The sequence below is a fragment of the Triticum urartu genome, chromosome 4, assembly GCF_003073215.2.
Source record: "Triticum urartu cultivar G1812 chromosome 4, Tu2.1, whole genome shotgun sequence".
Classification (NCBI taxonomy): domain Eukaryota; kingdom Viridiplantae; phylum Streptophyta; class Magnoliopsida; order Poales; family Poaceae; genus Triticum; species Triticum urartu.
The window spans coordinates 495,033,696-495,045,519 of NC_053025.1; the positions used below are offsets into that span (position 1 = coordinate 495,033,696).

The window sequence follows — 11,824 nt, forward strand, 5'->3', positions numbered from 1 at the left end:
GTTCCGGAGAGAGAACACCGGAATAATTTCAGTAAAACCGAAAATTTGTTTCGGGGTATTCCATTAAGTCAAATTGGTTCCGGCACATGCTTGATAATTCTTGGAGGGTGCCAGAATTATTCTGGAAACTTCTGGGAATTTTCCGGGATAAAAACTGGAAATGTTCCGGAGCTGCCGAAACCACTTCAGATGCTTTTCGCAGATGAAAATCACTAATCCGGAATTGTTCTGGAACGCGTTGAATATTATTTTAGTGGGTACTGGAAATGTTCTAAGCCCACATAAATATTTTCAGTTCGAACGGACGCTGAAAAATGTCGTCATGAATAGTAAAAGTGCTTTTTGGATATTTTTTGGAAAGCCACTTTTTTGGGCTTTGCTCAAAAGATCTAAGGGATGACTTGGTGAATGGAAAGGTGGTGGGTCCACCCAAGGAGGCAACCATTTTCGTTCATGGCCTTGGGGGCCCTATGGGGCTTCCTTCCACCATTTGGTGCTCCACTCGCCTCCCCATTTTGCCCTTATGTATGACATAAAGCATTGGCACTTTGGGTGTTTCATGTGGCACACCATCCCTTGGTTTTCCTATAAATAGGAGGTGAGGGGGCTGCTCAAACCTCATCCTTGCTCTCATACACATGCCATAGACTTATCTGGCTTCTCTCTCCCTCCCACGAAAAGAGTTTGGTAGAGCCGAAAGGATATCTGGGTTCCGGCGGGAACTAGTTCTATATGGCGAAGCCCTGCCGGATAGATGACACCATATGTGTGCAACCCTGTAGAGAGGTCGTAGTTTCAATCTTCGTGCCCGAGGGGCATTTTTGAGAGTGCCTCCCGAAGGGCTGTGCAAGTGAAGGTCTGAGTTCTGTGAGTCCTCCCGAAAGGCTGTCTGAGTGACTATCCGAGCGCCCCCCGGAGGGTTGTTCGTGGGGCAGATGAGGGAGTACCTCCTTGCGGTTGAGAGGTTGTAAATCCTAGCTGCGAGGATTTGCACCGCCATCGTCATCGACTCTACTTCTGCTGCGCTATGAGTCGGTAACGAAAAAGATCAAACCTTGTATGCAGTCTCCATAGTGGTCCTGAGCTGGTGCGTAGGTCAGATTTTTTTGTTTTCTGTTGCGTTACCCTACACCATGCACCTCACCGGTCAGCACAGAATTATCAATGGCCACATCCAAGTCTCCAACGGGTGGCTCTGGCCTTGTCACCTCCACATCTGCACTCACAACTGCCTCGGGGTCCGCAGCTACCTCCATGGAATGCGTGTCAGGATCCATCCCTGACGACAGTTTCGATTTGCATAAAGGTTTGTATAAAATTTTTCTGGTTTGCATGTATTTTTTTCAGTTTGTTGAAATCTGTCTTGAAATGTATGTGGCTGCAGTTGGATGGCTAGCCCCCACATCAGTGTTCGGGGACTGGTGCCCGATGCGGTGGGTCAGCATACACACAAGGAGAGCTAAGAGCATCTACAACCGGACCCCTCAAACCCGTCTCAAACGCCCGAGAAGGCTGCCCGGTCATGAAATTTGGATCCAGACGGGCCCCTCAAACGCCCGGGCGGACCGGCACCCCTCATATCCAGCCCAAAATATGGGGCGGATATGGGGGCGCCCGGGCGCGCCTGGGCCTGCCCGCCACGTCGGACTCGACCCATGCTGGCCCACTCGACCCCACTTATATTCGTCCCCATTCTCTCACCGGACCAAACCCTAGCCACTTCACTCCAGTTCCCTCCGCCACCCGAGCTCACCTCCGGCGGTTTGAGACCTTCTCCACCATGACAGGCAGCGGATTGGACTCCGACCAATCCAGGTCCATCAACTGGGGTGTCCGTGTGGGTTGGAGGAGGCATTGCACTCCGCCGCTCCCGGGAGGACAATGCCCGGCAGACGGATGGATCCGTCCGTCGTGACGCCACAACGTCGGCTCATCGGGCGCTCGGGTCCTCTGGTGCTGGATCCTCGTGGTCCTGGCTGGAACACCTCTCCTTCCCCATCACCGCTCGGGCAGAGTACGAGTCCCCCCCCCCCCGGGAACGGGCGGCCCGCCGTGGGAAGGGGAGTATAAGGGTCGCCGAGGCCCGTCTCGCGGCGGAAATGGCGACGACGGAGGCGGCCACAAAGGAGGAAGCCATCCGCGCCTGCATTGTGAAGAAACGGCAGCGGATGAACACGCGCGCCCTCGCCCCTGAGCAGAATCGGGCAGTCTGTGTCATGACCGGACTGCCATCGAAGAAGGAGAAGGAGGACAGCGACGACGACGACAACTCCGTCGACGAGCAGATCCGGCTCGATCCGTACTGTATCTTCGACAGGTACTTCCGCAAGAAGGATGACAATGGCACCGGGAAGGGCAAGGGCACCCGTGGATGAACTCCACCATATCCAAACATGCCAAATTTTGGTAGTCTGGTGGCATGTTTTGTGTAGTGTGGTGGAGTAGCCGGACGAAGCGTGTGCGTCGACTTAGTGGCATGAGTTTGTATTGATTTGGGATATGGTAATTGAGGTATTCGGATGTGGATTACATTTTTTAAATAGTACCCGGTCAGTGCCCGTGAACACGGCCGGGCGCATCCACGGGCGTTTGATGGGTCGAATTTGTCAAATCCGGCTGTAGATGCTTTAAGGCGGGGCCATGTGTCAGCCTCCTACACCCGTCGACCCACGATATCGCGGATCCGCCACGTCCCCAGCCTTCTCTCCGGAGTCCAGATGCAAATCCGTAAGCACACCCAGAAAACTATCCTCTCCTCCTTCCGTACTCATCTCTCTCTACTTTCTCCGCCCCCAGAAGCAACTCAGACCCCCTCCCCTCCCCCCAATTTCCCTTCTCTTCCCCGGCGACGTCCCCAAGCCCACCAACTCCGGCCAGATCGACGGCCCCCTCGAGCTCCTCCACCCCTCCCGGTGCCCCCGCCCCCCTCCCGGTGCCCCCGTACAGTTGCCCGCTCCGAACCCTAGCCATTTCGCGCCGCGAGGTATCCGCCCCCCTGTACCTCTAGTGTTAATACTTTTGGTTTTGGGGAGGCGTCGCCACTGGCTGCGGGGTGGGTAAATACTCGGGCCACCCATGGAGGAGGGTTCTGAGCGGCCCCCTCACTCACGCGCCACCCGGGCGCAAAACCCTAGCTGTGAGGAGGAGGAGGCCGCCGGGCTGGTCAAAGACGAGATTGCTGACGATCTCAACGCCGACCCCGCGGAGGACGAGGATGAGGATGAGGTGGTTGTGGAGGAGGGCGAGGACGAGGTGCTCGTCGCCTCCGACGACGACGACGGGGCGGCGGACGGCGCCGGAGGGGATGACGACTTCGTGCCGCGCACGCTGGAGGAAGCTCTCGTGCCGCGGGTGGGTACGGTGTTCGACTCCGTCGACGAGGCCTTTTCGCTCTACAAGGCATACGCCTTCCGCATGGGATTCCACGCCGTGCGCCGCACCTGCCACAACTACGAGGGGATTCGCTACCGCTCCACCTTCAGCTGCACTCAAGCTGGCAAGTCCCGGGAAGGGGCCGCCCCGTCGGAAGATTCAGGCGCCCGCTACCCACTCCGCAACAAGCGTGGGGCAGCCACCCCGGAGAAGCGGGCTCGGCGAACCACCGCCGAGAAGACTGGATGCAAGGCGATGCTGATCATCCGTGACAAGCGGGTGAACGATAGGTGGAAGGTGGAGTTCGTCGACTTGGAGCATAACCATCCTTGTACACCTGATATGGTGAGGTTTTTGAAATCCTACAGGGAGATGCCTGAGTCAGCCAAGAAGAAGGCCAAGATTACTGTTGAGATGGATGAGACGGTGGAGAAGTCATTGAGTGAGATTGCTGAGACCAGGAAGTTTCCCACTCGCCCCAAGCGGAGTGTCAGTGGTGGAGCTGCTGCTGGTGGGTTGAGGTTTAATAGAACCGACAGTTTTGTGCAGCGCTTCGGGGACGAAGACCTCATTGCAGTCAAGAAGTTCATCGAAATGATGCAGGAAAAGAAACCAAACTTCATTCATAGCTGGGATCTTGATCAGGAAAGTCGCATGAAGAATTTTTTCTGGACAGATTTGAGGTCTCAGGCCCAGTACCGCTACTTTGGTGATGTCATTTCACTTGATGTAATGTACTTGCAGCACTCTCGTGCTAGCCTCCCTTTGGCCACACTCCTTGGGGTGAATAACCATGGCCACCTTGTGCTACTTGGTTGTGGTCTGCTCTCCAAAGACAGTAAAGAGAACTATGTTTGGTTGTTGAAGAGGTGGCTGAGCTGTATGAATGGCAAGCCACCAGAGGCGATTACAACTAGTTATTCAGATGTCGTGGCAGAGGCTGTGTCTGAGGTCTTGCCAGATGCAAGGCACCGGTTCTGCTTTTGGCATATCTTGAAGAAGCTCCAAGAAAACGTGGGACGTACACATGAGAAAGAGGCAATTTCTTTGAGATTCAAGGAGGTTGTTTATGACACAGTCACTCTTACTGACTTTGAAAAGGAGTGGGAGGCCATGGTTGAGCATTACAAGCTCAAAGATAATGAATGGTTCTCTGCACTGTACAGCTGCCGGAAGCAGTGGGCTCCTGGTTATGTCAATCATTCGTTTTGGGCTGGCACATCTGCTATCAGGAAGGTTGAAAAACCAGATCCATACTTTGATGGTGTTGTGACAAGTAAAACCACATTACCAGTTTTCCTTGAGCAATATGAGACTACCCTCAGAGGGAAGCTGGAAAGGGAAGCATACGATGATTTGCGCTCCTATTATTCTAGGCTCACTTTGCTGTCAGGATTACCATTTGAGGAGCAACTTCTGGAGCTGTATACAGTACCCATGTTTCAGGCATTCCAAGACGAGATCAAGCAATTAATGCATGTTATTTGTAAAGAGGTAGACAGGAGCGGGAATTCAATTACCTACATGGTCAGCGAGTTAATACAGGGCAAGAAGGTTGACTATACAGTTGTCTACAACAATTCTGACAAGGATGTTTGGTGCATTTGTCGCTCTTTTCCATCACGGGGCATTCTTTGCAGCCATGCTCTGTCTGTTCTGAAGCAAGAGAATGTGTTGATGCTGCCATCAAAGTACATCCTCAGCCGCTGGAGGAAGGACTTCAGAATTATTCACGCGTCTGCAAGCCCGAACTCTGTGGCATTGCAGAGAGATTTGAGCATTTTTGATGATCTCTACGTGCGTGGCCATGAATATTTAGAAGATGTTATCGATATTGGGGCTAGAGAACCTGAGTTGAAGGAGTTTGTGCTGTCTGCCATGAAAGAAGCGAAGGGCAAACTAGTAAGGCCTGGTCAGACCCAGCAAGGTGATCAGCGGGTTGATGTAAATATGGCAGTAACTGGTCAGGTATCCGCTGATAGAAGAGTTGATGTGAACATGGCATCAAACACCACATCCATCATTCACAGGGACAGAAGGGTTGAGGCAAACATGCCATTAAACACAAGAGCCCTGGTTCATGAGGATAACATGGCATCCAACACGACATCCCTGATCCATGGGGACAGAAGAGCCGATATGGAAATGCAAACACCCCACCTTATCCACAGAGAGGGAAGAGTTGACATGAACATGACAGCCCCTCACTTGATGCAGAGGGAGAGAAGAGTAGACGTGAATATGACGTCCCCTCACCTGATCCATGGGGACAGAAGAGTCGATATGAACCTGGGGTCGCCACACTTCATACACAGCGACAGAAGAGTTGATATGAACCTGACATCCCCTCATCTGATACATGGGGACAGGAGAGTTGATATGAACATGGCGTCACCACACCTGATACATGGAGACAGAAGAGTTGATATGAACATGACGTCCCCTCACATGATACATGGTGACACGAGAGTGGATATGAACATGGTATCCACTTCTCAGGATGATGCGATGCACACTTTTGATTTGGTGAACGTCAACCTGGAGAGTTCTTTGCCAATGGCTGCAACAGATTTCATGCAAATGCATCCACACCCACCAGTTTACCATCCCAAACAACTCAATATGAGAGATCAGGTGATGGACTCAAACAAGAGATCCAATGTGGAAACAAATACTTATTTCATCGGAGGTGGAATGCATGTGGGGTAGTTTAACTGTCTGCTGCTGTAACATTTGTTTAGAAAGGGAGACGACCTTCTTGTATGTTGATATGTATGTTCTTAGTTCAGGCAGTACCACTAATCAACTAGTTTGTACTAATTGCAGATCAAACATTGATTGTTGGTAGCTCTCCTGTACCATTTCCCCCCTGTTTGGCAGTTGCAGTTAGCTACTTGAATGGCATTGTTCTCTGCATATATTTGATAGATATCCATCTGGTAATTGCAAGTGTGATGCCTCTAGTTTCGCAGCTTAGATGATGTTTGTTCTGGTTTGAGCTGTCGATAGCACTGTATTGCCTTGTGCTTTCCATTTTTTATTTGTGCTGGCAGCTTATCCCAACATAAAATTTAAGATTAAAGTCTAGTACTCCCTCTGTAAACTAATATAGGACGTTTTAGAGACATCTCTAAAACGTCCTATATTAGTTTACAGAGGGAGTAGTTATTATGATTATAACTTCGTGGCTTACTCGCAAGCTATGTTGCAGTTTAACTGCTTTGGCTCTTTTTTTTTGGCTGTAGTGCATCTGCTGGGAAGCAATTGGTTGGATATCATGGAAATATTTCTTGTAGCTGTGTTGTTTGAGAAGGTGGCAGCTTGTTATATTTCAGGGTTAAGGTAGAGAATCTTTTATAGATAGAGAAGGAGCTTCACGTTCAGTGCACAGCATTGCTTCAAGCTGGTTCCCTGTTCTACACGAGCAATTAGTTAATATTCGTCTGTAAAGAAATATAAGAGCGTTTAGCTTTTATATTTCTTTACGGAGGGAGTATTTGCCTTCTGCTGCGATGCAGCAGCTGATGTGCATATTGGCATGCTAACTTTGATCTTAGCATTTCATAGGAAATCTATGTGAGCCAAGCTTGTGGTATTCGCTTTGTTTGATTCGAACTCCCTATAATTGCTTGGAAACGCCCCAAAATCGTGTTTAAGGAGGTGTTTTGGAGAGTTCATCTTATAATCATCTCTGGCCTGGATGCAGCTTTGGAGACGTTTTTCAGAAAAGCCTCAAATTGGAAGAGATTCTGAGGCGATTCTCCTAATTGATTGAGGGGTTTCTCAAAAATCGCCTCCAAATCAATGGATGTTTTGAGGCGAACCTCACCGCCTCTGGCATGCAGGGTATGTTCAAATTTCATTCTTCTATGTTCTGTTTTTTTTTCTTTTTTTTCTAAGAAAGGCAAAAGCTTTGCCTTTTCATTTCATTAATTAAGAAAAACAGGGAGAGTCCCAGTCGCTACATCACAGAAGGCTGAGAAATCTCCACGTCTGAAATCGCCCAGATTGGCCAAAAGCCAGACAAGGCGAACATCAAAGCATCCGGACCTGAAACTGAACAAGAATATCATTGCCATTCGTCGTGTTCTCCATCATGAAGATTGGAGTCATTGGACCTACAGAGTCATTTTCAAGGGTTGATGAAGCAGAGTGCTGCAAGAAAAAACCATATGCCACAACTTTATAACATCATCCTGATACATATCAAACATATTAGAAGTCTTTTTCGGATTTTCAGAACTTCAGCAAGGTGCACTCATCAGCTGTTTCAATCTAAAGTGTTTGCAGAACAACTGTGTAGCGATAAGACCTTAAACAGTCTGATCTCTATGTTCCGGTGTCATCCCTGGATCAGTAATGCTGACACCACACAGTACTCGGAGGATTTATAACAGAGTTGCAATCACACACTTATTATATCAAGTGTCTCAAGAGAGAACTTATTACAATAAATATGGCTTAAGGCCATCTAATAATGATAACAGCGGAAGGCTTGAAAGATAAGTGAGTTCATCAACTCCAACGGCATCACTGAGTATAGAACCACGACCTAAAACTCCTTAATCGTCGTCTGAAAAGTCTGCAACATTAACGTTGCAGTCCGAAACGGGTCAGCACATGGAATATGCTGGCAAGGTAACACATAGAGAGTAATGGAATGAAACAGCTATACTATATGCATATTTGGCTGGTGGAAAGCTCTATGATTACGGTTTTGCGTAAAGCCAATTTTTCCCTACTACAAAGGAATAAATTTATTTAACTATCATGATAGTTGTTAAACATTGAGAATGATTGACAGCATTCTCAATCCCAATTAAGCATCATCATTACAAAATCCAACAAAATTAATTTAGAGTAACATGTTGAGATTCACATGATAATCCAGGTACTAGATACTCAAGATGTCCATAACCGGGGACACGGCTAATCATGATTAGTTTATTACACTCTGCACAGGTTTGCACACTTTTTCCCACAAGACTCGATCGCCTCCGTTTGGTTTCTCGCACTACATGGTGTTTGAGAAGACGGATGACCGAGACACAGTCTTTCAGAAGCGCTAGCACCTTACGATGGATAGACCGTTACACCTACTTTCCCCTACATCTGCTAGTCTACCCTGTAAGAGTTCGCACGACTTAATCAACTATGCCAGAGCCCATAATGGCTTGTGGCTGGACACGGAAGTTTCTAGTATGAATAATCTCATGATCCCTTTGAGTCTGGGTGGCGGTCCAAAAGAAACAGGCAATCCTGGAATACCCAGATACCTCAATCCACCCAGATATGTGTTTAATTTGCCACCTTAGATAAACCATTAATTAACAAACTCACATCTACCATGAATATCACTCACCCAATCCACGTCTACTAGTATAGCATAGCGTAATGGCAAACGTAGAAGTAACTCCCAAAGGTTTGATAATAAAACAGGTAATAGGTAGTACCTCAACTACTTCCCATCCCACAATCTAATTAGATCCTAATCATGCAATGTGTGAGGATTGATCTAATGCAATAAAACTAGGTAGTAGAAAAGGTATGATCAAAGTGTTACTTGCCTTGCTGATGATCCGCGAAACCTAGAGATTCGAAGTAACAGGCGGTGCACTCCGGGTATTCTATCGCAGACAAACAAACAAGCATACAATAAGTACTCATCTAATGCACAGGTAAAAGTCAAATAAGAGATCTAACCAGAAAGTTCAACTTAAGAACTCCGGTTTGCAAAAAGAATCAAATCAAACGAAGCAACGGAAGTCAAACGGGGAAAGAAAACAACTTCATTCTACTAATCTGGATCTAAGGCAATTTTTACAGTAGCAAAAACTTGTTTAAGTTGGTTAAACGGATAGAGGGTTTCGAGACGAAACTCCAGGCACTTGAATCGCCTGATTCCGATAAACGAGCGAAAAGTTATACTAAAACGAAAATCGGATCAGAAATCGCGATCAGAAAAATCGCGGATTTAATCCGAGAAAAAGAAAAACGACGAATGTTCGCTAGAACGAACGAACGGACGAACGCTTGCTAATTAAATAAATCGAAAAAACCGATCTATTTAAAAAAACCGACGAAAAACCAACGGTTTTTCGAAAAAATGGCGGCACGGATTTCGAGGCGAGGCGAACCTCGGGCGGCGGCGGCGTCCGGCTCCGGCGACGGCGCAGCGGGCGGCGGCGGGGCGGCGACGGCGGCGGCTCGGCGGGGCTGGGGCTAGGGTTTCGGCCCGGGGGTGGGCCGGCTTATAAAGGCTAGTCGGGCCGGAGTCCTAGTCGGACACGGCCCGTAGGTCGGTGCGATTTTTTTTAAATAATTACGTGCAGAAGAAAAATAAAAAGAAATACTAAACGGACTCCAAAAATCCCGAAATAAATTTTCGCGGGCTTCTAAAATCAAGCCGCACAGGGTGAACATTTATTTGGGCCTAAATGCAATTTTGAAAAACGCACATTTTTCCTAAATTCAAATAAAATAACGAAAAACTCCGAAATAAAATCTTATTTGATTTTATTATTAAATCCTCAATATTTTTTTATTTTGGGAAAGTCATTTTATTCCCTCTTTCATATTTTTGTAATAGAAATAATTGATGATAAAATAATTTAAATCAAATGATCCTATTCTCAAAATTTGAGAAAACTCAAATATGAAAATAAAGAATTTCCCAACTCTCTCCGTCGGTCCTTGAGTTGCGTAGAAATTTCTAGGATTAAACCAAAGGCAAAATAAAATATGATATGCAATGATGATCTAATGTATAACATTCCAAATTGAAATTTTGGGATGTTACAAACCTACCCCCTTAAGATGAATCTCGCCCTCGAGATTCGGGTTGGCTAGAAAATAGGTGAGGGTGGTCATTGAGCAAATCTTCCTCTCGTTCCTAGGTGGCTTCATCCTCCGTGTGGTGGCTCCACTGAACTTTGCAAAACTTGATAACCTTGCTGCGAGTGACTCGGCTGGCAAACTCGAGAATCTTAATTAGTTTCTCCTCATAGGTCAAATCGTTATCCAACTGAATTGCTTCCAATGGCACTGTGTCTCTCAAGGGTATGTCAGCCATCTCCGCGTGGCACTTCTTCAACTGAGAAACGTGGAACACATCATGAACTCCTGACAATCCTTCGGGCAATTCCAACTTGTAGGCCACTTCTCCCATACGCTCCAAAACTCGATATGGTCCTACAAATCGTGGCGCTAACTTTCCTTTAACTCCAAAACGCTTTGTTCCCCGAAGTGGTGATACTCGAAGATAAGCTCTATCTCCGACTTCATAAACTGTCTCCTTGCGTTTAGAATCTGCATAACTCTTCTGCCTGGACTGGGCTATTTTGAGCCTACCGCGAATCAATTTCACCTTCTGTTCAGACTCCTTAATCAAGTCAGGTCCAAACAACTGGCGGTCTCCAACTTCATCCCATGACAACGGTGTCCTGCACCTCCTTCCGTACAAGGCTTCGAAAGGGGCCATCTTTAAACTGGTTTGGTAACTGTTGTTGTAAGAGAATTCTGCATATGGCAAATTATCGTCCCAACTAGATCCATAATCTAGCACACAAGCTCTCAGCATATCCTCCAAAATTTGGTTGACTCTCTCGGTCTGTCCATCTGTCTGTGGATGAAAAGCCGTACTGAATTCTAGCCTGGTATCCAAAGTTTCGTGCAACTGCTTCCAGAACTTTGAGGTAAACTGGGTTCCTCTATCTGATACGATACTCCTCAGAACTCCATGTAAGCATACAAACCTGGTCATATATATCTTTGCCAACTTAGCACTGGTGTAAGTGGTCTTTACCGGGATGAAATGAGCTACTTTTGTCAACCGATCGACTACAACCCAAATCGAGTCATAGCCTGAACGAGTCCTGGGTAATCCCGTGATAAAGTCAATGCCTAACTTATCCCACTTCCATTCGGGTATCGGCAATGGCTGTAGCAATCCTGCTGGCTTCTGATGCTCTGTCTTTACTCTCTGACACACATCACAAACTGCTACATACTCCGCAATATCTTTCTTCATTCCGGTCCACCAGAAAATATCCTTCAAATCCAAATACATCTTGGTATTTCCTGGGTGAATCGAATACGGTGAATTATGTGCCTCTTGCAGAATCAACTTCCTGATCTCCGGGTCATTGGGCACATAAACGCGCTCTTCAAACCATAGGGTGTCGTGCTCATCCTCACAAAATCCTTTAGCCTTTCCTTCGCTTATTTTCTCCTTTGTAGAGGCAATCTCCTTGTCAGTCTTCTGAGCTTCTCTGATTCTATCCATCAAAGTTGACTGAATCTCCAATGCTGCTACATAGCCTCTCGGAACTATTTTCAAACATAGATCACGAAGATTTTCTGCTAACTCCATTGGTATTTCTCCCGTCATTAGTGTATTGACATGGCTCTTATGGCTAAATGCGTCAGCTACTATATTAGCCTTTCCGGGATG

The 11,824-nt window shown here is 47.2% G+C and overlaps 1 protein-coding gene across 1 annotated transcript; it reads left to right on the forward strand.

Moving 5' to 3' along the window:
- The first annotated feature begins 2,760 nt into the window (after positions 1-2,760).
- Positions 2,761-6,348, forward strand: LOC125552245 (protein FAR1-RELATED SEQUENCE 6-like). The gene has a single exon (XM_048715736.1). The coding sequence runs from the start codon at positions 3,076-3,078 to the stop codon at positions 6,079-6,081; it is 3,006 nt and encodes a 1,001-aa protein (XP_048571693.1). The 5' UTR covers positions 2,761-3,075; the 3' UTR covers positions 6,082-6,348.
- The last annotated feature ends 5,476 nt before the right edge of the window (positions 6,349-11,824 follow it).

What these genes read in the sequence shown, in the direction of transcription:
- LOC125552245 (XM_048715736.1), top strand. Translation starts at nt 3,076, where the DNA reads ATGGAGGAGGGTTCTGAGCGGCCCCCTCACTCACGCGCCACCCGGGCG.